This window comes from Sebastes umbrosus, chromosome 8 (assembly GCF_015220745.1).
Source record: "Sebastes umbrosus isolate fSebUmb1 chromosome 8, fSebUmb1.pri, whole genome shotgun sequence".
Classification (NCBI taxonomy): Eukaryota; Metazoa; Chordata; class Actinopteri; order Perciformes; family Sebastidae; genus Sebastes; species Sebastes umbrosus.
The window spans coordinates 21,204,778-21,232,401 of NC_051276.1; the positions used below are offsets into that span (position 1 = coordinate 21,204,778).

A 27,624-nucleotide genomic window follows, 5' to 3' on the forward strand; every position below is an offset into this window, starting at 1 on the left:
TCAATTGTCTGTTTATGGTAAAGCTACTTAAAAAGCTAATGTAAAATAATTAAAATTGACCAGCCTATTTGCTACAAAATAAGAAAAATGTATGGTCATTCGTGGTTAATATAAAGTAACCTTCAATGCTATTCCATTATGCAGAAATAAATTAAGTTTTTTTACTGTCTAAAAATTGTCATTTAATATTAAAGGTAGTGGTGCTACGATAATAAATTGGCAATTTTTATGAAATAAAAATATGAATATTCAAAGTTGTTAATGTCATATATTTAATATTCCGTTATATATTTGATGAAAAAATACTGATGCTGTTAATACTGCTAATTTCATGGTAACAAATTGACACATGTTTGTACTAACATATTGCTAGCATAACTACATGGTTTGTATTTTACTTTTACCATGAAGTGACATCTCAGCTGTTACGCATAAACCTATATTAAAAAAACTGTAGGGCTGTCCTTTTTGTTTTTTAAGATTGCTATTCTTATTGCCCCCGAGAAATGCAAACAATTTTTTTTCTTAGTGAGGTCAATAACCATGGGTGTGTTCTCTTATGTGATTCATCATACCTTTCTAATAGACAAACATTTTACATAAATGGTTGCATAACCAATATGTTATACAGCCTTTTTAAATTGACATTACTTTTGAAATGTATTGGCGGTAATGATGCTATGCATTTATAAATTAATTTAATATGAGGTCATATGTTTTCTCTCTTGCGTATTCATTCATTGTTCTTAGGCTACTATAATAACGCATTACACAGTGTAAATATGAAATATTTATTATATGTATTGATGTGTCTATTATAAACCTTGTTTGCTGTGCCAATTAGTGTTTTATGAGATGTTGTGCTGTGACACTATTTCATACAGATTGAGGGCGGCATGTTTGTGATTTTGGCGACATCTGTCTGTATTCATAGTAAAATATAAACTCCACACAGTTCTTCTCAGGCCCACTAAGAGGCAGTGTGGCACCGCTCAACATGTGAATGTCCACTGCAAAACAAAGTCTGTGAAAGTGAAATAAGAGAATATTTTTGGCATCATGTTCACAGATTTTTGGAAACAGACATTTGTTGCAAGGAATGGATTCTAATGTTGTACTAACTGTATTTACTAACATTACAGATACATTATCAGACCAGTTATGGATTAAAAATAGCAACTACTAATTGTTTCTTTCCACATCTGTTAATAGCTTGTTACTCATCTGGACTGTGATTCCCCTGCAAGTAATTCGAGCTGTCGTTGTGAGCGGTGACGTGGTCGTCTCCCGGGTCCAACGTGAAGATGGACTCCAGAGAAAGAGAGTGAGAGGTGTGACCTTTGGTTGCTGATCTGGCTGCCAGACCTGTTAAATATTTATCTTGGATGGCAGAGCTGAGAACTTCTGCTTCTGGACTCAGAGCGCAGGAATCCAGCGGGCATCTGCCGACTAATATCTCAGGAAAACATGGTAGTGGGAAGCGACAGATAAAACTCTCAGGAGCTCAACGGTAAGCTTTTACACTCACGCTTTAGTTCTCCGAATACACAGCTGATCTGCTGATGACACTGTGGATTTAGAAAGGAAAGCAGTAGCACTACTTCTCTTGGCTTTGCTGCGAGGCTGTCCTCATACTGGGTGAGTAGGTCTGGTGCTGGAAGAGAACATGGAAACACTGAGACTTCTCTGAGGCCCTCATGTGTTTGTGTGTGGGCCTTAGCATCTGTACTTTGAAATACTCTTTCTTGAATGTACTGTAGAGGTGGACCTTGGTAAGTGACAGGTGAGCAATAGAGCCACCTGGATCTCTTAGAAAGCCCTCCAGACTGTTTTTTGTGTCTGATCTGAATCATCTAAAACACATCTAAAGACCTAAGACAGTGAATAGACCATGCTATTATAACATGTGTGTTACTCAGGCCTGTTTATTGAGATGGCTATGGAAATCCTCCTCTTCCCATTGCACGTAAAACAGTGGAGGGCGGTGCCACTGCGCCTGTGCCTGTATGGGAATCTCTATTATTTCCAGCTGTGGATGGAAACTATTACTGAGTGCCTTCTCCCTGATGAGCTTTAAAGTGCGTGCTCACACACACACATGCATACGCTCGCCCACGGACGCTCCGTCAAACATTCAGACCCACGCTGAATCATTCACCAAAGATAAAAGACACCCTGTTGGCAAGAGAAAGAGGGGAGGGAGAGGCAGAGAACAGCAGCAGCGGCTCCCCTCCTTCTTTTTCATTCACTTCCTTCCCTCGCTCTGCACTGAGGAGACCTCACTGCTCAGCCTGCACTCGCCTGTAAGTACTGCTTCTCAAGGGTTAGTATGACAAGGAAGGAATATAGTCACAATTCAAGAGGAAGGGAGTTTTTTTTCCAGCTTCTGTTTTGATGAAGTGGTGTTGATTGACATTTTTATTTGAAAGGACACAGATTTGAGCATCATGTTTTACTTCATCACTGGAAACCACTGAGACAAACAAGACGGGGCTGTTTATTATCATTGTGACAGTTTTCCTCAGAAATGTTGTTGAGCAACAGTTGAGCTTTTGTATGGAAAAGGGCGGACGTGAGGAGGATTTTAGATGCCAATCTTTTACTGTCAGAAGATCCTGAGGCTGCCTCCTGTTGTGGCTTTGGTTGTTTTGGTCAGAAACATTTCAGTGTTAGAAATAACAGCAGCAGGTCCCATGAGGATTTATAACTACACCGGAGATTGTTTGTCCCTGTCAGCCAACAGTGTGACCCAGAGTCCCTGGACATGCAGGGCTCAGGAAAATGTTGTTCACCGCTAAAACAAACTGTGATTCTTGTGTGTTTGTTCTCAGAGATGTTCAGCAAGTGCTACCTCAGAGCACAACCTGTGGTATGAATGCCACTGTATGATATCTAGACCTCCTTATCTGTCCTCCATGGTTACGGGGATGCTTGTTTACCTGTGGTCTCATGTCTCTTCAGCATTTGATGATAACTTTATCTCATGATTTTTTTACAGACTTGCTGTCTCTTGTTTTCTCAGAGTAGAGAAGAAAAAAAGCCCAGGGCTATAGTCATTTAGTGATGTAGTTTTTGATTATATAGCACATTTATGTCATGGTTTATTCACTCGCTGGAATCTTTGGCTTTTTATTGAGCTTTTGTAGTAACCTACTGGCACATACCACTGAAAGGACAGTGGTTGACCTTTACAGCACAGTAAAGGTCAGCTGGAATCCATGCATCTCAGAGGGTCTGATGTAAAACATCGTGCCTCTCTTCCTGTCCTGACAATGTTTCTCTGTAATTAAAACAAAAAAAAAAGGGGAGCTGGCATCGGTGAAGCTTTGTGTTTGTTTAGCGGAGAGACAAAGTGAACAAGGATCCAGTGTGGGGAGAGGTGTCAGGTCCCGGGCCAAAGCTGCAATCGCCTCTTGCGTGATTACCTCATTTAGATGCGGAGTGACAGGGTGTCAGATGTAGTCACAGCGGGGTGAAAGTCTGCTCCGGCGTGACACAGATTACGAAGGGGAGAATCAGCCTGAAGCCCGCGCTGCCCGGCAGCTCGCCCCTCAGGTTCAGCGGCTCAACTGTTTGGCAAAAACAACCTACTTGGTAAATGGATATGTGGCCTGAGCTTCGCTCTACCAAGCCAGACCACTGAATTATTAAAAAAGAGCTGAGTCCTTCAATTTCAAGTTGGAAATTGCCCACACACACACACACACAGAGAGAGAAATACTCCTTGTGCTGTTTAGTTTATTGAACCCAAAGTGCACATGTTTGTTAACAGGTGACTTGATCTCTCACCTTGTACATAACTCGGTCTACCTGCTGCAGACTCAGCAGCGCCAAAACAAGCCTGTCAGCACGTTAGATTTCAGGTTGTGGACTGTTTGTTGTCATTGGCAAGAACTGCAGGCAAACTGGAAATCCTGGTTTTATTTGGGCATGGATTGTGTGCAAGCGTAACAGTTGGGTTTGAGAAGCGAGCTTCATTCCTCTTTGACTGTTTTAGGCTCCGTGGTATAAACAACCATCCCGCTGGAATTTGAATGCTGACTGACTTATCTGCACCGCATTTCCTAATTTGAATATTTTGATCCTCTTCCCAGGCAATTTCCTTCCACCTTGAAATCCAACAGTATGTGTTGCATGGTGTGTGTGTGTGTGTGTGTGTGTGTGTGTGTGTGTGTGTGTGTGTGTGTGTGTGTGTGTGTGTGTGATTATGGGGGCAGGACTTGTGCTGTCAGTGATGGACTACACGGTGTAGACGAGAGTAATGACTCTGAAACACTTCCAGAGCTACTGGAACAGAAGGAGCTCCTATTCTCCCTTCGTGCCACAGATCTGGGCCTTTTGCGCTCACACACACACATAAAACACACACCCACAAAAGCAGAGGGGAGGCATGGGAGAGTTAAAGTTAAGGAGGGGTGTCATGGAGTCAGTGGGCAGTGGAGGTGATGAACTATTTTGCATTCCCCTTTGGTTTTTGTTTTTTTCCACAATATTTTTATTATGCTTTTAAACACAAACACCGACAAAACCAACAATAAATCAGCACACATTGGTCACAATAACTAAACACCAGATTTAGATCCCTAACACACAGTATACATAGCACCTAATATACTCAAAGAGATGATTTTACACAATCACATATGTATTTGAAAAATCAAAGCATCTATGTATATATATGTATAGGGATAAGGAGGCGCTCAGTCCGTTACAATTTATCGCAGTCGACACTGATGCAACAAAACATTTTAAGAAAAATAAGAAAACAAAACAAAATAAATAAGTCAACAAATAAATATCTCGCCCTACGACCCAAAAATGGCCCTTTGGCAAATTTTCAATATTGCAATCTATCAGACCCTTTAGTTCAAGTTTTTCAACAACATATTTAAAAAAGGATGTCCAAGTCTTAAAGAAATCACCCATTTTACATTTAAATCTGTATGTTAGATATTCCATTGATATTAGCTCAAATATCAGTTTATACCACTCCACAACTGTTGGTGTTTTGTTTCTTTTTTGTTCTTTTTTCCACTAATATGTTCATTGGGTTTTCCTATTTTCACAAACACAATAAGGATAAAGGAAAAAGAGAAAAACAAACAAAAAAACAACAACAACAACAACAACAACAACAACAAAAAACACTGGTACAGCTCAGGTAAAAAAAAAAAAAAAAAAAAAAAAAATTCCCCTTTGGTTAACCCTGCGCTGTGAAATATCACCTCATCACAACAATAGGGCTAAAGGAGGTCCCGAACTGACAAGCCAAGAGGGTGCCTTTTGAGCGGGGGACGAAGTGGGTTGCCATGGCGATGCCTGTCAACCGGGAAGTCCTTCGTGGAGGCAGGCAGAGAGAGGGCTGGGGGAGAGAGAGAGAGAGAGAGATTGTGTGTCCTGGCTAGTCTCATGAGTTAGAGAGGAGAGAGAGAGGGAGAAGGAGCAGGGAGGGTTTGCAGTGTGGTTTACGTGCACGACTCAGGCAGACAGAAAGAGGTGTGAGTTCACTTGTTGGTGCCACTTTTTAAGGTGAGTACACTCTTTCCCGTGGGAGCGCAGATTATAATCACATCAGGGAGTGATCTTTAACATTGACTCTGTAGCAACTTGTGTGTTTTTTAAAAGGTTGAGTAACCTGTCTGACCGCTAAGGGCTGCTCCCACGAGTACACATTGTGTTGATGCTTTACACCTGAAAACAAGTTGTGATGTGTGTAGTTTTGATGTTCAAACCTGTGGGAGTTAACCGACTGAGATTTCTTTTGGCAAGAGCTGCTGTGAGCTGCAGCTGGAGCACGCAGAGACAGGGCGAAAGGGCACCGTGGGCAGTGTTTCCCAACATGTCATCCCTCATTGCTCTGCCCAGTAGGTACATGTGCTGCCAGCAGAGCTCCAGAGAGTCAGAGGAAATCATTTACTTTCCCATCCCACTGCAGATTTCAAGCCTAATGGCCTAAAATCAGAGGCCCGTCCAGTCATCACCGGTGGCTCCCCTTACTGTCAGGGTGATTTGCACAGCCGGCTCTGATTCCCTTTGTGATATTACCAAGGGGTCCGGCTGCCAGTCCTCATATCCACAGGCTGCACTCAGCTTTGAAGACACAAAATGACAGGCATGAGGATTTGTGAGTTATTTTTCCGCAATTGCTGTGATTTGAGTGTGTATTTTTCTCATGCTCTGTCTGACACATCGTATTATGATTTCACTTTTTACAAATCCACCCAAATAAGGAGTGAGTTTGTTGTAAGGACAAATCTGATAAACTTTAGGCGCTTCTGGTTTCATTTGTTGCTCCTCCTGGGAACAACATCGCCTCTCCATTGACAAGAAGCACACAGACCGACTCCTCCTGCTGCTCTGACTGGAGGAGCACCATACAAGGAGGCAAAATACTTCCCCACTGATAAACGTGTGTATCCCCTCAATAACTGCATTTCATAAACTCGCGGTCTCCAGGACCTTGTATGGGCCGCACGTCTGCTACGACGCAGAAGGGGCAGCACGTTTGCGTGATCGACCTCAGAGGACCTCTAACATCGTCCGCATAACTGCAGAGTGACTCATTTCATGTGTTTAGAAATAAATGCCCACTTTATTTATCCGGCAAATGTGCTCGTGATTACCTTCTCACCACTTTTCTCACCACATTTTAAAGGCGGGATTTCTTCAGGTTTTACGACCTTAGTTATGCAACTTGTTGGGCTGCGGTGACATTGTGTAAGTGGTGATAAGACTTCACCCTTCCGTCTGCCGTGTTGTTCCTCGGTTAATATCCAGGAAATACACACTTCAGCAGAAGATCAGTCTGTTTACGCTTTTTGAAGACTCTGGAAAAAAGAGTGTTTAAGGTCAAATGCAATGCAGGTCAGCGCTCACCCAAACAAAATGACCACCTTGAGCAAATATTGAGCTCATGTTTTGGCCGGTGTCCTTCAGTAGGACTAAGATCCGTCCATGTGAAATAGTTCCCACCGCATGGAGTCAATGATTAACTCAACATTTCTCCTCACTACCCTGCACACGGAAGCATAGTACAACACTTGTGCTTTTTGAATGGACTCACGAGCGACAGTTTTATGTGTTTTATTGAAGCCTCGAGACGTTCAGTCATTGTCCCCGCTCATTACTGACACATTCTCCACAGTCGCCGATGATTTATGGACAACGTGATTCTCCCCCCGGCCGCAAATCACTATACTTTCCCAATGGTGCGCCAACAGATAGCAGAAGTTCACGGGTCAAACAGTTATTCATTAGGGTATGTGTGGTCACCTTGACAGCCTTGTTCTTAGTGAGAACAATGCAAGGAGATGTGTGTGTGTGGAGGATGAGGTCACCGTAGGTCATGTAGAGTCTTCTCAGAAAGACGCATCCTTCTATGGAAGAAAGACATTAGAAGAGAGACTTTTGATGACTAATGAGGAATACTGACCTCATAGCAAGTTCACTTGTCATCAGTTCCTGTGCTACTGAATGAGAACAGAGTGGTTTCATCTTTTCACACTTTTCTGCAATAGCATTACTATTGCATTACTGTTGTGTTGCTATTCCCAGCTGGGGAAACCTCCCATTGTGATTCACAGGAATCAGGGGTGTGGTGAAGTTCACTGACCTTGTAGCTGCTGAGTAGGTCTGCTCTGGCTCAGCAACTTCAGATAATAGTCTGGTTCCTCATCTGCTCCCTATGGGTAAAAAAAAAAAGGAGAAAACCCCTCTTGCTTCACTAATGTGACATGCTTTTTTTTTTTTTTAAGTATTTTAATATGTTAATCAAATGTTTGATTTGATGATGTCGTGGAGCTGTTAGACTTCTTGTTTCGAGGATCAGTTTCCAGAGTTTAACATCTGGCCCTGTGCTTCTTCCAGGCCGGATGAGTTTCCTTGGGGGACAGAGGCAGAGATTTGCCATACTAAAAATCCCCTGATTCTCATTTTGGATGTCCTCAGTTACCCCGTGACGGATTAAACGTAAAGCGTGGGTAGATAATAGATACATAAAATACCCTGCACTAAGCTGGAAATGTAAAATGCAGGACATCATGTCATCTTCAGCTGAGAGGCATGTGGGCCTTTTATGGCTCCGTTTTTCCCCTCCATTCCCAAACCTGATCCTGTGGTGATAATGGACCTCTCACCTAGCAGGGGTTTAACTAATATATGGGCTGTAAAGTTCTTACATTTCAGAGAGATAGCATCAACGCACTCAAACACCACCGGTTTTAAAAAAAAAAAAAAAAACCCTGTCTGCACGTGAAAGTTTATATCTGCCTCCGCTGTTGAGTCTTAGTAATTATGTAAGAATGCTCTGGCCGTTCAGAGCAAACCCAGGGAGAGCCAGACCTCCGGACAGGGATTTTCTTGCTAGATATCAACAGTGATTTTTCCTTATTAGGTAGGATTGTGTTTAGTGCTCTTGGAGAGGGAATGCATGCACCGTTGGAGGATTTCTCTGTTGGATTCAGCTCCCCGGAGAAATGAGACACAGACACACTGTTATGACATGAGCTTACTCATCAGGATACAACAGCGATGAAGCAGTTTTTTTGGGCCTCCGAGCGGAGGGAGTTCCAATGTCAACTTCTCAATAATCTAGGGAAAACAAAAAGTGGTCCATAATTCCAATTATATCAAGTTAAATTAGAATTGTATTAGTTTATTTACATAAGAACAACAATTCAGTCCCTCAGGGAAATAATACAGGGTTCAGTAATAGTCAGACTCTTGATACCACGGTGTCGCTTTCACTGCACGCACCTCTCTCAATAAATGGCATTAATATAATATTGCAGTGTTTATTAAAGGGGGCACACCATGATTTACACTTGAGGGTTATTGAACTCGTCTGGAGGAGTGCTACTTGTAACCTTGCACAGCAGCTGGAGTCTCACAATGTCACAAGGCCGTGCGAGAAATCGCTGGATCAAAATGTCGAACGAAAACCCATCTTGGCAGGCTCCGAGTTATGTGTTTGTGTTCGGTTCGCCAGACAGCGTACTGTGAGGAGCTACTGCAGCTACGGACGTGGCTTAGGTTCGTGAGACCTGGTGAGACCATAGCGTGAGACGACACGGAGAGGCGACTGTTCGTTCTTAACAACAGAAGAGGTTAGCGTTGTTGCAGTAGCATCAGTTATGTCAGAACTGGAGAGTATTTCTTCATTGAAAGAAGAGCAAAGTATACGGCACTGAACGTGTAAAGTACGGCGATGTTTTACCTTCAGTTAGTTTCGCTGTCGTTAGTTTGATTGACAGATGGTTCATCCAATCACCTGCCAAGTATTTTTTTTAAGGTGACGGCCCTTTTCCAAACAGTTTCCAATGACGGCTTCTCAGATGTTTCTGTGCAACAAACCATCTGACGGGATCAGGTTATATTACTTGTGTGGTTGTGAGAACAGTTGTTTAACATCTTCTATGGCTCTGGAGGGAGCTTTTCCAAAGTAAACCAAAAAATGAAACCCTGATGATGTCATTGGGGTCATTGCTGGTCTTGTTATCTCGGCTTGTACTTGAAACAACTAAATGTTTTAACAGAAAGCCGATGCTACAAACTGTAGGAGTTTGGAAGAAGAAGGCATTAGGAGACAGGGAGGGTCTAATTAAAAGAGATGCTATTGCATTGCATTATGGGAAATGTAGGATCCCATGCTTTCGGAGCTTGACCCATACTACTGACTAAAGTTCAGGATATCTCAGTCTCTGCTGTTTCAATTTTGACCACTCTTATTCTTAATCTGTCTCCTGTGAGTCCCCCAACTTTATGGCAGTACATAGTGCCCCTTTAATTAATAGTAACCACACCCATTATGAAATGCATGGGTATGGAAAAATGAGCTGCTTTGTCTGCTCTTCAGGATGTCTGTGTAAAAGAGGCCTGTGTGGAAACAGTTCTCCTTAAAAATACCAATGAATTACTCATCTAGTTCATCAGTGTGATGGGGCCTTTAAAGTGAATGGCAGCCTGCCGGGGGGAGATCTGGTGTAAATAAGAACCCGCATGTCAAACACATCGTAAAAGAGATTACTTTAAGCCATTACTTGTAAATGTAGCTTGTTTGCAGTGCTGCCCGTTGTTAGACGGATAATCAGCTGGCTGTGATTGCTCTGGGCGATGATAGGTCATCCGTCATGCCTGAGCGGTAATGGTATTGTTGCAGGCGCAATCCTCCGGTTCCCATATTTTTCCCGTTATGTAAGGCAGTTTATTGGGAGATGATGACTCAGATAGAGTGACATCGTTGTCTGGAAACTGGAGAGTTGATTCTATCATTGTACGCGCTCTGTGCTGTCTCCTAACCTTGTGCTCAGAGACACAGAGCGCGTATAGTTTTCTAGGACTTGACCACAATGATTACAGACTCTAATGCTCAGCTGCAAATGCCACATGGAAAACTCATTAGTGCAAATTGTGTTGGGCAGCGCTCAGCCTGTAGTAGCATGGCCCACACTCACTCATTACTTTCTTGCCAAGCTACAAAGCCATAGTTTGCACCAGAAAAAATAGCCTAATCCTAATATTAACCCTATTGGTTGCTTCCAATCTGTGATGGGTTTTTAACCCAAGATGAGTTTTGACCACAGTCCGAGTGCACAAAGACTTCGAATCACTTAACCTTGTTTCTGCAGAGCCCAGGGATTCAGGGCTGTACATTGGCTGTGGTTTCTATGCCTACAATGTTATTATAGGCCATTTAGCCACTGCAGATGAGAGGTGCCTGCCGCATACAGGAGCGGAAATGGCCTCCCCCTCGTTCTCCCCCTGCCTTTGATGTTGAAACAGCACGGCCTAATCTGTTTTTCTGAGGTGCAATTGATTAGGAGCTGGTCTCCGCTCTCAGTAGCCGACCTTCTCCATCATCCAGCTCCTCAAGTCCAGCTTATTACGGCATAGTATGGCTGGGAAAAGTGGAGCAGGCATGTGAGTCACACTCGTTTTTTGGGTGGGTTTTTCCTTAGCAACAGGGAAAAGTGGGTGACGCTAACTTTCCCTCTTTGAAATACTAGTGGGACGGGATAATGGAACAGTTGTCGAGTCTGTAACATGTGATTTATGACAGAGAGGCTTTGTTGGACCCCACACAACTAATGACTCAAAGGGTTAAAAAGGTCAAGATTCAGAGTACAAATTTAAGAGTGAGAATCTTCAGATGTTTGACATTGATCGGATAATATCTGCAATGAAAATAGTAACAGATCTGATCTACAACTCTTAAACTCATTCATCTTGTTCTTTGAGCAACACAGTTCTAACGCACACACAGTTTAACAGAACAGTTTAGGGTTTTTCACATGAGAGACTTCTGTATTTATGTCTGTGTGCTACTCACTGGTTTGAAGCTCTTATTTAAACCTCCGTTGGAAAACGGTGACATCACATATTTCCGTGCAACAATCAGGATTTTGCAACGTTTGACATCAGAATTTGGTGACAGTTGTGGGACTGTTACTAGCACTGAAGCAGATTATTATTTGAGTGTTTCAGTCTGAATAAATCAATAATTTATTTGCAAACCAATGTAAAATTACCAACATTTCCAACAATTTATCTTCAAGGTAGAGCAATCATCAACTGGAAATACGACACATGAGAAAGTCCTTTATACCTGGCGTTTGATAAAAGAAGTCTGCCACACAATAGTTTGCTCTATTAATGAGGAAAATATCTCAATTATCATACTCAAATGTTTGCATTTTGCATGTCTTTGCAGATACTTTTGATGCTGGGCGCAAGAATTTCATATCTGTCACGCAAGGACCATAACAGATCACATGCAGTCTCAGGTAAAGCCATTTTTTTTTAATTATGCTATATGTTGAACACAGTTTAACAAATGCCATTGTCTTGAATTTGCACATTTAAACCCGCAAACTCCAGGAAAACCACTCACGATTGTTGCACTAAGTCAGCCCAGTGTCACCACCGTGTGCCTTTGGTGCACATAGCAGCTCTACAGGGGCTTTCCCATGACCCCCGGCAGCCACGCAGGGAGGACTGAAGCACCTGCTTCAAACACATAGCGTTCCAATAGAAGAGCGAGACCAGCCATCATGGATGGGAGGGAGTAAAAAGATCACTATGGAGACCACAACACTACTGCTAGCCCTGCTGGACTTTGAGGTTGACATCGACGACCCCCCTCCCAACCTCTCTGGCCCCGGTCCCACCCCCTGGCGGGAGAATAGAGAGGCCTGGTGAATAGGGAGTTAATGGGCTCATAATGGTCCTCTCCTGTTTCAGTGCCCCCGGTCTGCACCTTGAATGAGGCCTTTCTGCAGTTGTGGCAAGAGAGATGATGAAGTGGGTGGAACACCACTCCCCACTGGTCCTGCTTTAAATAAATTAGGGACCTTTTCATCAGAGGCTCCCCCACCGAGGCCTGTTATTCTCTGGAGAATAGCCGGGCCGCTAACAAGTTCACACGACCTCCCGTAGAGAGCAGTGTTTACCCAGGGCCAACAGGAGGACATGACAGGAGCAAAGTTCACACATTGTTTTTGTTCATCCATATTTCTCATTTCCTTCTATGTTCAGCAACGTACGGAAGTGGCTGGTGATCCAAATGGCTCCCGGGTTGTCATCTACGGGGAGTCTGGTGTTACCTCGGGTGGTCAGCAGATCCTAACTTCTCCAGAGATGACCCATGAGGTGGTCATCTCCCCTGGACTCCCCACGCCTCCTCTGAGCCCTTTTCGCTCAGCAGGGCTGCCATATGGAGAGTTCAAGGTATGCAGTAATTTCCTGGAGGCTTTGTTAATAACACTGCTGAGGTTGAGTGCATGGGATTCAGTAAACAAGTGCTCCTCCCTGTGGAAAAATGATGCATCACAGGCTGTACGTTCACGGACATGTTTTCAGTCACTGTTGCGTTTTTTGTTTTTTTTGCGGTTACATTACACTGAGATGGTTGTATAACTGATATACGTGTATAATTTTGCCCTTCTCAAGGTGTCTGAAGTGAATGGAAGTGGACCAACAACTCTCAGCTTTGGATCTTACTATGGCCCCTCACAATCGCATGGTAAGGTTATGATGTATTTAAATCTGTGCATCACACCAGTGTCTTGCTGGACAACTCAAAATAAGTTTTCAGGAAGTAAATATTAATTTAAGTCAAAATGAACTGATTAACATTTACTTATGCTTGCTGCTGAAATGTAGCTGTAGATTGGAGTGGCAGTCAAAATACAAAAGTGCTGAAAGATGTTGAAGCTGAAGTGACAGCATTGAATGAAATTGTAGTATCAGTTGAAATGAAAGTGCCGAAGAGGAGGCTGAGGAGTTGAAATGTCAGTCGAACTGCATGTGATAAATTGTATTGGAAGAAAAAAAAATAATGTCAGCTCATGTGTATGAACTGAGGAAGGTGTCAGTTGAAGTGTCAGCACTGAAAGCAGTTTCACTAAATCGTGTATGAACACTACAGTGGAAGTGGTGGGAGTTAGAAGAGGTGAAGAACTTTTCTTTTGGTCAAAGGTAACGACCTAGGAGTTAACGGTCCAGTGTGTAGGATCTGATGGTATCTAGCAGTGAGGTGAAGAGATTACAACCAACTGAAGCCTCGCCTGTGTGCCCAGCGTGTTGGAGAGCTACGGTGGCTGACATTTGGAGCAGAGCCAGTGCGTAGAGTGTGTGTGTGTACGTGGGAAGTGAGTGGTGAAGCAAGAGAGAGAGAGTAGCGGCAATGGGAGCAAATAACGATATCGACTCCGGCCCAAGAAGGAAAAGTTAACAGAGTGTGGTTTGTCCGTTCTGGGCTACCGTAGAAACATGGCGGAGCAACATGGTGGACTCAGTGGAGAGGGGATCTTCTCCGTAAGTAGATAAAAAAACACGACGACTCTTATTATCAGGTGATTATACACTGAAGAAAATATAGTTATTAATATTATATTCCATTTCTGCCATTAGATCCCCCTAAATGTTACACGCTGTTCCTTTAATTGGTTGAAAAGAAAGAGGTGAATGCAGCTGAAATATCTGTTGACACGCAACCACTGAAGGAAGTTGAGTTGTTATTTGTAGAGTAAGAGATGAAAGCAGTCGAAGAGTAAAAAGACGAATGCAGTTGAAATGTCAGTTAATGTGTAATTGGTAGGCTACACAACATCTTGGGCTGGTTTCATGTGATGTGGTAGGGTTTAAAAGCATCTGAATGGCTTTATACTTCACCTGAAATCAATAATAAATAGAAACAAGATAATTACTGAAATGTTATTGTTGTGACTCAGGTGGACTGTCCAATGGCGTCCAGGCCTCCTCCACTTTACCACGTAGCTGGACTCCCACCAGGGAGGAGAGGCTTATCAAGTTCTCAGGAATCGGTCCAGTGGATGAAACTGGGATGCCCATTGCCTCCAGATCAGTAAGACAAAGACACAGAATGTACTGTTTGATAATCAAACGCTAGCTTTAAATGTTATTTTTTTTTGCATACATTCTCAATAAACATACATTCTTGTTGATTTGATGTTTGTATATTCCTGCTACATCCAGTGGTGCTGTATTTCTCTACGTCTAATTCACCAGATTTGTTTTCCTTCTGCACCCTTCCCTCTTTTCTTCTACCAGAGTGTGAACAAGCCCAGAGACTGGTACAAGAGCATGTTTAAACAGATCCACAGGAAGCCAGAGGGTAAGGACGCTCCTCCTCCTCCTCCTCCTCCTCCTCTTTTCACTAACACAACACCAGAGTGAATTCCAGGTGATCCAGCAAACAGATTGCTGCAGAGGCAAAATAAGACGTGATGAATGAGCCCTAAAGTCTTATGTCATCTCTTCTTATTAACTCTGACAATAATCCAGCTTCTTATCTCAGCCCCTCGTAAATCTAGCTGCTCATTTGTTACGTGTTGCGTCATAGAAACACATTCCCTGTTATTTGGGTGGTTAGTGGCACCATCGCAGCACTGAGGTGGTTTTAGTGGATTGCTCTGGCTCAGTTTTGATTTAGAGGAATATTTTCAGCTCTCTGCAAGTGATTTGTGTTCTTAAACAATACTGTAGGTCAAAGTTACAATGCAACTCACTGAGGTGCTATTGATGAGCTTTAGTGGAAAAAAGACTTTCTACATTTATTTGATTGCGGTATAGTTAGTTTTAATGTACAAAACATATGATCAGCCTATAAGATATGATGATTTTTATAATTTAAACTATCCAACAGTATATAAAGTAGTTAAAATTGGCTCCAACTTGAGCAACTACAATGTTAAAAGGCTGCTTATACATTAATACATGAGTAAAAATAATCTAAATATATAATATAGATAATATACAACAATCTCTAAGGGGACATTCTTTATAATTAATAGTTTTATTTTACATTTTGCTCATAATACTGCATTTTTCTAATGCAAGACATTTAATTCTATCAGAGAACTTTTACACTGTGGAAACTGTGAGTAGGTCTCACTATAAGACACATCCAGTCGTATTTTAAGGGAGTATAAGAGCATGAAAAATAAAAGTATAATATGATATTTTGGTTGATTTATATATATAAAGTACTCCTAAAAAAAGTCTCTCTGTTGTACTTGTTTACCAGAACCTGAGCTGGAGGATTCGGAGCGGTGGTCAGCCGAACGTAAGTGAATCCACCAGAGTCCACATTGTTATCCTGTCCAGTTACATAATCAGTTTTTACTTAAGGTTGATCTGCCCTGATCCGCTGGTCTGCAGGGCTCCAGTCATCTGCCAACACAGAGGGAAGCAATGAAGCAGACAAGAATCTCTTCAGACTAACACCTTATGGAGCTCTACCAGACTGGTGAGTTTACACTGGTTTGATGTTAACTGCTTCGGGGGCACGGGACACAGGAAGGCACAGAGGGAGGAGTCAGACTTAAAGGAATAGTTTGACATTTTGGGAAACATGCTTACTCACTTTCTTGCAGAGAGATAGATGAGAAGATCGATACCACTCTCGCCTCTGTACTCTGAATATGTCTAAATATGTAGCTACAGCCAGAGACAGTTCTGAAAGGAGCACTGAGAGTTGGTTTCCTGTATCTGTGTCACATGGGTTAAGCCACTGAACTGAAGTGAACATGAACACAGATTAGGACTGATTCTTTCGCCCCAAAGTAAATATTGCACCCATTTTTCACAAGCCCCATATCTTCTTAACATTCTGACACTAAAATGTAATTTTTCAGACGGACAAATGGGGAGGAAATTAACTTTGTTCGAGACCAACACACTCTTGTAAGATCTGCCAACTAAACGCCCTAGCTGGCTAATTTTTGTAATGCTTAATATGTCTGTTAGCTGTGTCAATATCTAATGTTAGCATAAGAAAATATAATCTGCTTTCATCCATCCACACAACGTTCACAACACTACCAAATGTGGTGTGGGGCCAGGGGGTCATGCCATGACCACGCCCACTTAGGAGACAGGAAGTGTCTACCATTTCAAACCATTGGCAGAGCTTATAATGCGTCATCTTTGTTACAGAGAATCTTTGCTGCAGCCAGTTAACAAATTAGACATATATTATATTACATTGGAGGTGCTGGTTGGTGTTTTTTGTTTGAGCGAGGCTAGCTGTTTCCCTCTGTTTCCAGTCTTTGTGCTGTGGTGCACAGCGGTGTCGATCTTTTCATCTAACTCTCAGCAAGAAAGCAAATAAGCTATTTCCCAAAATGTCGGAGACCAATTCAGTTTGGTTTGAAATAAAAACTTAAAGATAGGGTTTAAACTAAGCACGCAGATAAAACATCACATCCGAAAAAACACAAGATTAGACCAGAAAGCTAAGTTTGTTAGAATGAAATATTCCCATTTCCATGCATCACAAATGTTATAAAGAGACTACAAATTTGATAATTTTTATCTGCAAATTCACCTACTGAGATATGGTATTTTAAATGCTTTACAAGAGAGGAGATTTTTTAGTATAATACACACCAATGTGAATTTATTCCTCACATCAGATAAAACACTGCAGGTGTGACGTCTTATGTGAATACCAACCAAAAAGGCCAAGAGCGGTGGAGGGAAAACGCGTGGGACGGACAAGTTTGGATGTGTTGTTACAGGCACTCACAATGAAGCCGTGATTTACCTGCTGTCCATGGTGTGTGTGCGTGCGTGTGTGTGTGGGGGGTGTTATGTTTCAGGAGCGAGGATGTAGATAAGCTGTCGGACCCGGGAAAGCCGAACTCTGAGCCGAGGAGCATATTCGACTTTGAGCCTGGAAGGAGCAGCACCTCAGAAAGCCGCAGCCAGGTAACGACCTCACATGTAGTCATAGTTTAAATATAGGCTGTGATATCACTCTTAACAGAAACAAAAAGATGTTTCTGCATGATTCTATAACCTCTAGATTAATCTAGCATTGTTGTTGGCTCTAATGACTGTAATTCTTTGTGTAGTCTTGCACTGTTTTCCCCGGTGTGGGGGATCAAGAACAGGTTTGAGGATGGGCACCTTTTCTTTAAGGATTATAGCCTTTAAGGCCTCATATTTCATCTTCTCACGCGAGCTAACTTGCGAGTGTGGTCATTCCACAGAGTACCTGCCCCATGTGCTCACTTCTTCTTTTATTCCGAGGATCCAACGTTCATTCATTTAGCTTTTCAGACAAGAAAAGACATGATCCAGGTGTTTATGTTAGAGGTGTTGTGCTGAAAGTCGGTGATTTACAAGCTGGTGACACTTTGACTCATATCTATTTACCTCTGGGGTTGTGATTTATTGTCTTGTGTATTCTGCACTGCCCAGGAGCTGCTGTAATTGAGTGTGCAGCCGTTTGTACATGTCAGTGTGTTTAAACACCCCTGGTGAGTTACAGAGCGGTGTCTCGAAGGTTGTTGTTTTTTTTTGCTCTTGTAACAATGTCCCAGATCTGGTGCATATTGGTGCCCCTTGTGTCCGCGCTCGTGAAGAAAAGGAATCTTTGTTTCCACTCCCCCCTTCGGGAGCTGAGGTGTCTTGTGATCCGTATTATGGTGTTAACCTCTTGTGGTGTGTAATGGCTCACAGCATGGAGACTTTATTTCATTTCCTCTGTATGACAGCGGCCTATGCCCTATCCCCCGGACAGCGTTTAGAAAACCAGCGCTCCATCAGACCATATCAGGTGTTGTGCTGCTTCACAGTGACATTACAGTCTGTGATTGTAGTGAGGATGACTCCCAGCTGAGGGGGAAGGCCTTGGCGTTCAGAGAGACACATTCAGCCAAGGTTTTTACAAAAAAACAACTGAAAATGGAGCAGGGGGTCCGTGGTTCTTGCCAGCACAGCCTTTTAAAGTAATGTTTGATAGAATCAGCTGCTCTCTTGGTGTTAAGTCTTTGTAAAGAGGGGGTGAAAGCGGTATCGGCTAGCTAGTGAAATCAAGTTTACTATAATATAAAAGAAATATGTGGGTGTACCTCTGCTGGCATCTTGACATCCAGCCTGTGCCCCTGCATTTTTAAAACTTTTTTTACCTTATAAATTGAAGGTATTTAAGAGTTTAACTACTTTCAATTGCTTCTTTATAGCTCAATATGCTGCATTGGAACTAACCACATAAAAATCCATTTCCTCCACAATATATCTTATATTTATGAGATGTTCAGTTGTCCTGAATTTGTTTCCACAAAAAGAGATGTGTCCAAACCCTCTAGAAACAGTGACATGCTGTCAGATTTACTATTTGGTCAAAATCTTTGTGCGGCAAACTGTTCAGTTAGCCCCAAATCTGTCTTTACTCCTAAACACACTATCAGAAAACATGTTGAAATGGTTGGATGGATTAAACTGCTAAAAATGTGTTGAACCCCACTGTACATGGCAGCTTCATTGTTTCCCCAGACACCCCCAAAACCAACCAATACTCAAATATTGTAGACATCGACTAGTTACATACAACCAATTGTTATAGAATTAAAAATAAACTTCTGTTCAGTGTTGTCATTGCTTTCCTTTTCTGTCCTTTAGGTTCATTTATCCCCGAAGAAACAACCTGAGACACCAAAGTCCCCTTCAGTTGAGGTGAGCTGCTTTTACAGCATTTGAATTCCTCTCTATTCACTCTCTATCGAGGTCTAAATCATTAAAAAGGGACACCATTAGCTCCAAAGATTGTTTTAGTACACTGTATTAGTGTTTTTTTAATTTTGCCCTTCCAACTCCATCACTGCTCGGCCTCAGGCCAGTCTGGTCTCTGAGCTGAGTCGGTTTGAGGCTGAGCTGGACTCGGAGATCCAGGGCCTGGAGAGGACTCTTTCCCAGAAGAAGCAGCATCGAGGCCGGGGTGAGGTACTGAGCCCCCCTCCTGACTCTCTCTGCTAAAGCACCCCCCCCCCCACCAATCTAGCAGAATCCTCACCCACCCTCACCCTTACTCCCCCACTCTCAATGAAGGCCTTGACACCCCCCCTGCTTGCTAGCTTTCTAGTCACGTATGTACAGTAGTTTTTCCTCTGTGACCCGGATGCCCTGGAACCGCCTGCCTGCCTTGCTCTTGGATTGATCTGCTGTGTTAATCACCTGCCTGCAACTTGCCCCCCCCCCCAACCAAATGAAAATTTGGCTGCCAAAAAAGTCAATCAATCTCCTTTAAATCATGTGTTTTGGTAATGTTGTTTGGAACTTTCCCTTTTGCAATCCCACAGTGCTTGTTTTAGAGAGCGACTTGGATGCTGAAAACGTTTTTTGATTGTCAAGCCGCTCCTGATTCCTGTGTGATTACATTTGCTTCATAGGTTGTGATTTGACTGAAATCACAGGCAGCTCAGACAGATCATGAGTGGTGTTGTTTTTAGCCCGAGGAGGATAGGACCCAGGGGATTTCTTGCTCCTTTGGGAGTGGTCAGCACCTCTACTTTGTCTGAGTTGTTGTGAGATTTCCTCTGAGCTGTGAGATACAGTAAAAGGCTGCAGGGAACAAACTGTGTTTAATGTTCACTCTGCTTTCAGGAGGCCAGAGGCGGGGAGCCAGTAACCGCTCCAAAGACTGGGACTACAAACTACAGGTCAGTGACAAGAAAGCAAGAAAGCAGTGTGGAATACGATTACTTCAGCAGGTTATAATGAGATCTATCATTAGAGATGTCTTTTTCTACAACAGTTTCCTCTAAAAGACTATCTAAAAGTGTTGTTTTCTGCATTATAGTGTAATTTGTACCTATGTTGTATTACATGACATCACTCAAATATACCATTGTACTTAAACATAGAACAGTTTTTCTTACACATACCAATAAGACTGTTTAAAGTAGATACTTTAAATGATATTCAGCAGGTTATAATGATATCTAAACTGACATTTTTATCATTTGAGATGCCTTTTTCTACAATAGATTCCACTAAAAGACTAAAAGTGTTGTTTTCTGCATTATAGTGTAATTTGTACCTATGTTGTATTACATGACATCCCTCAAATATACTTATGTACTTATAGTAAAGTTTTTCTTACAAATACCAATAAGACTGTTTAAAAGTAGATTCAGGGCTTTCAGCACTGACTGTGGATAATGTGTGTTTCTTGGCACATTTGACCTTTTACTTATTTCTGTACAAAGCGGTTGCATTCCTGTTCATGTTACTTGTGTCCATGGTGGTGTTTAGCAGGTCTTAAAGTGATGTTATATTCATTGTGTGGCTTGTTTTTTAGAGGCACTGTGCAGGACAGGTTCATGTTAAGGCCTGGGTCAAACACCGCATAACAGACCTCCTCTGAGCCCAACACCCAGCCTCTTAATCTACTTTGACATTGCTTCATCTAGTGGGAGTAACTCTCCATATCTTCCCACTGCTTTCAGAAACCCAGCGCTGCGATTGGACAGCTCGACCATTAATACTCTGCAGGGTACCTGTTCTGTTAGTCGATCAGGTGACTCTCTGCGCTGGATTCTGTTAGGAAGCTGTTGAACTTTAACAAGTTCAAGTACAGTATTTGTTCCTTCAAACAGCATTCCACATTGCTCACCATGTACGTAATGCTCTCCTGGAGGATTCTCGCTGTTGTTTGCTAGGTTGAGTTCATGGGTTTTGACCTTTTCTGGCTCAGTGGGATGAGAGACTTTTTGTTTCAAAGAGCTTGTTGCTAAGGACATGTGAAATTAAACCAAACAGCTGCAAGACATTGTCAGGTTTTTAGTGTTTCCTGTTTGTTGTGTAGCTGTCGGTGTCCAGCTGCAAATACTGGAATACAAAACAACACTGTCTGGAAATATGCAAATGAGTTCAGAGGAAGCCAGGCAGGAAACTTTGTGGTTTTGGATTAATTCTTAACTCAGAAAGACTCATAATCCTGCTTGTGAATGGAGTTTTCGGGGCTGTAAAGATGATTTAAGCTCCAAACTTCATCTAAACCAGATTTTCAATTCAAGGATAACAATATGAGTCACACAGTGTCATCTGCATGGCCTTCCAGCTGTCTGATTATTTGTCTCATCTCGGTCCAGTGTACAGCTGCAACCAGATGTGTTGTACAGTAAATCTGCAGGAAAACATGTTTGACTGCACTTTGATGTCATTAGAAACTCTCCCCACTGATTAGCAGATACAGTAACTGTAATATAAACATAAAAATCTTATATTTTTCTTCACTTTTTCAGCAATTCATCAGCAGCAAAGCAGCCAGTCCATCGCTCTGTTGGCACATCATTGACCCCTGCTCACACATATGGTAACCATGGAGTTTCTTCCCTTTTGGCTCTGCAGCACGCATGCACACTGTGATTTTACCACCAACTCTGGCATTTGCTTTGATCTCAGTACTGTCCATAAGTTGATCATGTTCTGCTCCCACCAAAAGACATGAGCACTTTCAGTGTGCAGGCCCCTCATTTAATCAAGCAGCATATTTTTGACGTAGTAATCTAATAAATTCCGAAGGTCCCATGATTCTCTTTCTTCACCACTCTTGTCTTCTGCTCTGGTGAAGCTAATGTGGGCATGGAAAGCTTTTTTTCCTATAGAATCAGAAGGTGCTGTAGATGGGTGGGGAGGAAGCCCGCAAAAATAGGAAGTGGAACTCGGAAGACCTGATTACAGATTAGCTGTATCCAATTGTTTTTCCTGGAAATTAGTCCAGAATGAAGCCAAGCTGAATAATTTCCAAGATCCCTTTTTGAACTCATGTAGCGGTCACGGATGTCATTGCTTTTTCATAGCAACACATCCAAAAACAACATTTGCTGAACAAAAGATTTTAGACTCCACTCACACCGCTGTGCCTTTACTTTGTTCCACAGTAGAACGTCTTTCTCCTGCAAATGAAACCATGGAGCTCCCACCTAAGAAAGAGGAGAAGAAGGTATGTTTCTATGACTTTATTGTTACCTAAAAGGCTGGAAAATCTTTTTTAAAAAAAATCCATTTTGATATGCAGTTTTAAGTTGTGGCATTTTGTTTTTGTGATCTGAGTTGTTCTGTTCAAATCTTCCCAAAACGCCGAATGCTTTGTTTGTTTTTCCAGATGAAAGCAGCGCGAGCCAAGTTCAATTTCCAGGCTCAGTCGCCCAAGTGAGTTACAGAGGGAGCTGATATAACAGATATGCCATTTCCTTTCTTGCATAGTCCTTTACATTTCTGTTATAGCTATATCAAATGTATAACTCTGGATCAAATCTGAAGTCTAACTTCTCTTTATAATGCACATTTGAAACAATCAATGCATTTTGAACTCTGTAGTCTGATGGATTTTCCTTTTGTGTGTCTTATTATCCTTACTCCTTTCTTCAGGGAGCTCATGCTGAACAAAGGCGACATTGTTTACATCCACAGGCTGGTAGATGCCAACTGGTTTGAAGGAGAACATCACGGAAGAGCCGGCATTTTCCCCACATCTTATGTGGAGGTGACTTTCCTAATGTGTCTCATTTGATGCTATTTCTCTGTACTGTTTTACCTTGTGCTGGTCATCTAAAACCCTGTGATACTGGCTCAAAACTCTTCCCCTTGTCCTCCATAGATTCTGCTTCCTACAGAGAAGCCCACACCTATAAAGTCTCCCACTCTACAGGTGTTGGACTACGGGGAAGCTGTGGCTCTGTTTAACTTCAACGCTGACCTACCTGTTGAACTCCCTTTTCGGAAAGTAAGTATTGCAACAGAGAGGAAGGTGCAAGGTCTCTTCACATTTGTATTAGAACACATGGATTTGTAGTATAGGTCTGGCTGAAAATCTTATTAGCACTCAAAGACATTTGACATTCTTTCTGAGTTAGATGAGAAGAGTGATACCACTCTTATGTCTGTATGCTAAAAAGGAAGATACCAGCAGCTGGTTAGCATAACTTAGCATAAAGACTGGAAACGGGGGAGACAGCTGGTCTGACTCCGTAACAAATTCCATATTAAACAAACTTTAGTATTTCAATTTCATTGGATATTTTATGTTTCTCTGTGTAATATCTAACCTTTCAAAATTCTATTATGTTCCTCAGGGTGAGATGATCAATATCACCAGGCGTGTTGACGAGAAGTGGTTAGAGGGGAGGATCTCAGGGACCAGCCGGAGCGGCATCTTCCCGGCCAATTACGTCCAGGTCAACAAGATGCCCCGCACCAGATTGTCCACTGACGACTACACACCGGGCCCCTTGTCCCCCGTCTCCCCTGGACCACAGAGTCCAGGGCGTCCGCTCCACTCACCCTGCCCGCGATCACCATTATCCCCTTTCACCCCCACTTCCCTCAGCCCCAAACCTGAGCACTCCCCGCTGAATCCGTCTTCACCTGCACCTTACGGCCTCACCTCGCTCTCCCCCACCCAGACACCCGTATCCAAAGAAGCGGCCAATCGGTGGCCCTCCCAATCTGCTTCATCCACCAACCAGAACAGCCACTGGACTGGGACACACTCGGCTAACCAGAGCTCTGTGGCTAGAGCTGTTTCACCTTCCACTCAGTCATCAGCGTCTGCACACAGAGCAGGAGCTGCCACAGCGAACACGTCTCCCAGATACACTGACCCCTCACAGGTCTGCTCTCACTGCACTGCCCGAGAAAGTCACTGCATGTCCACACCCGTGGTGTCGCTGTTTGTCCCGATAGGAATGTTGTTTATGGTTCCTTATTTCATAATGCCTGACACAAGGTTTCTATTTCTTCCAGGGTGCGATACCAAACCAGGCTCCTCGGTTCAACCCACACGTCAACTCCCTGCCGCAAACGCAAGTGCCAAACAACCCTGACTCAACAGCGGCGCAACGCCATCCGTACGTCCCCAAATTTTTATTTGCCCACTTTGTTGCGGCTTTGTTGAATTGTGGCTCAGACCCTTTGTTTTTGTTTTTATCTCTATTTTAGATATAAAGCTGTTTACAACTACAAACCACAGAATTCAGATGAGTTGGAGCTCAGAGAAGGAGACCTTGTACAAGTGATGGAGAAATGTGATGATGGCTGGTTTGTAGGTAAGGAATAAAGAGATTTATTTTAAAATCACAGTTTATGTATTTTTCAGTGTATGTCACTCGCTTAATATATTCCCTGTGGAAACAGCACAGTGAAGCAGGACATTATGGTAATATGGGTGACAAATTAAAGAAGAGAAAAAGTGTCTTGATTTTGGGCCACCGTGAGCCTCCAGAACAAATTCAATGCCTCTATTGGAGGTTTAACAGTTTGTACATAAATGTAACAACATCCAAATGTGTTTTTGATGAAAATTGCAAATACTTTTAAATACATATATTTGTGGATTTCAATTACATGTATTTAAAATAAGAGATATTTGTGTATGCATCAGATATATATTTATTAACCTTATTTTTTTTTACATTTATATACAACCATAACTATTTTTGTGTGCATTGAAAAACATTTTTGTGGAGCAAGTCATTTATATATAAATCACAAAATAAATGTGTGAATCCTTCTGTGTGCATTTGTTAATATTGAGACTGATCTGATCCCATATTAATTTGTCACCTCTCTGTATATTGTACACCAATAGGGTATCAGTTAAGGACAGTAAAGTAGTTTTTTAAATAGGGATTATTAAATCTGTGATGGAACAAATTATTTTTTACAGTAGGTCTTTAGGCTAAAGTATAAAAAAAAAAAAAAGATTATTCAATATCATTTTCTTTAAAAAAAAAAAGACAAATTCTTAGTATTTTTGTTTCATTGTGACCAATATCAAATCATTCTGCAGCGTCAGTACCCCCTCTAGTGGACATCATGGAACATTGCAGAAAACTGTGCAGAATACATGCATGCATTAATTTGTTCCTGTTGTGTGACCACAGTGTGTGCTCTGTTCTCCGCAGGTACGTCAGAACGGACTCGTGCTTTCGGGACTTTTCCTGGGAATTACGTGGCACCTTTGTGACCTCCTCACTTCCTGCTTTCCCGCATCCACCTGGACTCAAACGAGCCCAAACAATCACTCGCTCAGCTCTCTCCAACAGTTCCCTCTTTTGACACTCTTCCTCCCGTTACACCCACCACCACACTCCCGAACCCGGCTTAGTCAGACCTGTATATTCCCTCTGTTTCCCAGAACAGAGGTGAAGGCAAGGACAACGAGTGGTTTCTCACCTCACCTCCCTGCATGTGTGCATGTGTGTGTGTGTGCGTGTGTGTGTTCCACTGAGACTTGGTGAGTGTTTTCACACACACCACTTGAGAGGAAAGAGTGAATGCTGATGATACTGTTTCAGATGCAAAGAATGGACTTTTTTGTTCCACAGCTATTTGCAGCTGCAGGAAATTTGCATTCCTTCCCAGTGAACAGCACTGTTCCCTCTTGAGGTCCTGATACAGTATGATGCTGCATTCAGCTTTCTCTGTCACCACGGTGCCATCACAAACCACTGCTTAGTATTTATGAATTAATGATGGCACATTTTTCAGGCGATGGATTAATGTTTCCTTCAAATATCTTCCTCAGATTTTCTTTCAGATCTCTGAAAATACCCGGGGCGAGTTTGAGGAAACAACAGGAACATCTGTAGATATGTGCTTAGAGTAAAGCAGGACTCGGACATGTCAAGAGAAGTTTACAGCCTTTCCCAAGGCTATGCAGAAGAGCAAATATAATTAATGCGTGTACTGGTTTCTTCAGCAAGTTATTCATTAGAGAATATTTGGCTTTTTTGGATGACCCTCTCAAGCCATGGAGGGGAATGCCAAATGTGAAAGTAAAGAGATAGATCATGTTATGTGCTTTGCTCTGAAATTAAATGTCAAACCTGTAAGTTGTACAAGATCAACTGTGTTGAATAGCGCTAAATTAGTCTGGACAATGCCTCCACAGCGAATGGTTGAATGATGTTCAAGTATTTGAGGCAAAGCTGCCAAATCTAACCTTTCATAACATTTCTCTTTTAAATTTTCCATTGAACAATCCCAGCTCATTTTATTTCTGCTTCTACTGCTTTTATAATGTTTTGTAACATTCTCACTTTGACAGCATTTCCAAAATCACTTATGTTTGTACCGGTGCAATCATTGACAAGTGTGACCTGATTAGACATCCTTATCATGAGGTCCTTTTTGCAATTTTATATGATATATTCATGATTCCACTGTAAAAAATGATATTTAGTAGACACAGGTGATGATTGTACAGACTGTAACCTTTTATCAAATTGAAAGTATAATATATATTTGCTTATAAAACAATGTATCTCATACGTATGGTACGCAATTTTTTTTAAAAAGCAATTAAACATAACAGAGTGATACTCAGAGTAGCATGTGTTCATTTTGTTAAATGCTTTTCATATGATTCAACAAACACTTTAAGGCAAGTATGGAGCTGACCAGCAGGGAAGACCAGTATTACAGGTACTGAATCTTTCAAATGTACATCCATCCCATAACATAAAAGTGGTAACCACAACAAAATGAAAATACATTCAAACAAAATACAATAAAGAAAACACATTCTGACAGTATTCTTCTTCTCCTCTGCATAAACTCTTTTCTTAACTTATGAGAGAAGAGTACTGTGTTGATCACACTTATCCTGAATGGATAGTTACATTCAGGATATAAAAATATAAATATATATACACTTAGTGGCCCCTTTATTAGGTACACCTGTACAATGTAATGCAATCCAGTACAACAGTCCATCATTATGAAGCTCATAATGTTCAGTTTTGTGTGACATTGTCGGAAATGAATAATTTAAATTATATGTTTACTATTGAGGTAAGTACTTGTCTAATGTGAACCAATACAACTGTTCTGCCATCAAGTCTACTTTTATTATGCCTATAGGCTAACATTTAACACTGTTATAGAGGTATTAAATTATATGTTTTGAAAGAAAATTAGAAACACCTCTCAATATAATGCAGTCCAGAACAACACCATCACTAGCTATGACCTCAGTGACAAAACATGTAATTTAATACCTCTATAACAGTGTGAAGTGTTAGCCTATAGGCATCATAAAAGTAGACTTGATGGCAGAACAGTTGTATTAGATCACATTAGACAAGTGTACCTAATAAAGGGGACAGAGTTTAGACTGATTATACTGATGCTTCAGTGGTATTAGATTTCACAATAAACTGTTTCATCAACATATAGTATAACACTGATACAAAATACATATGTGTAGTAATAGTAAATGACCAGAAATTTGAATAAAAGGAGAATAATTGTTAAACTCATTGGTGTAGCTATAAGATTTAATAACTGTATTTTATTGTGAAATTATTATGT

The 27,624-nt window shown here is 41.8% G+C and overlaps 1 protein-coding gene across 9 annotated transcripts; it reads left to right on the top strand.

Moving 5' to 3' along the window:
- Nucleotides 1-1,374: 1,374 nt before the first annotated feature.
- Nucleotides 1,375-26,635, top strand: sorbs3 (sorbin and SH3 domain containing 3). Of its 9 annotated transcripts, none has more exons than XM_037778200.1 (21): nt 1,375-1,510; nt 11,708-11,780; nt 12,532-12,723; nt 12,946-13,018; nt 14,229-14,362; nt 14,569-14,632; nt 15,545-15,583; nt 15,679-15,766; nt 17,121-17,229; nt 18,928-18,981; nt 19,141-19,248; nt 19,909-19,964; nt 21,552-21,622; nt 22,191-22,252; nt 22,415-22,461; nt 22,681-22,795; nt 22,910-23,035; nt 23,385-23,921; nt 24,055-24,158; nt 24,250-24,356; nt 25,215-26,635. In XM_037778200.1, the coding sequence occupies exons 2-21, from the start codon at nt 11,769-11,771 to the stop codon at nt 25,274-25,276; spliced, it is 2,160 nt and encodes a 719-aa protein (XP_037634128.1). In that variant the 5' UTR covers nt 1,375-1,510; nt 11,708-11,768; the 3' UTR covers nt 25,277-26,635. The 9 variants fall into 9 exon arrangements, with proteins under 9 accessions (XP_037634128.1, XP_037634127.1, XP_037634135.1 ...); XM_037778199.1 differs by lacking the exon at nt 1,375-1,510 and adding an exon at nt 2,151-2,303; XM_037778207.1 differs by lacking the exon at nt 1,375-1,510 and adding an exon at nt 5,221-5,529 and having other exon boundaries at nt 23,385-23,486.
- The last annotated feature ends 989 nt before the right edge of the window (nt 26,636-27,624 follow it).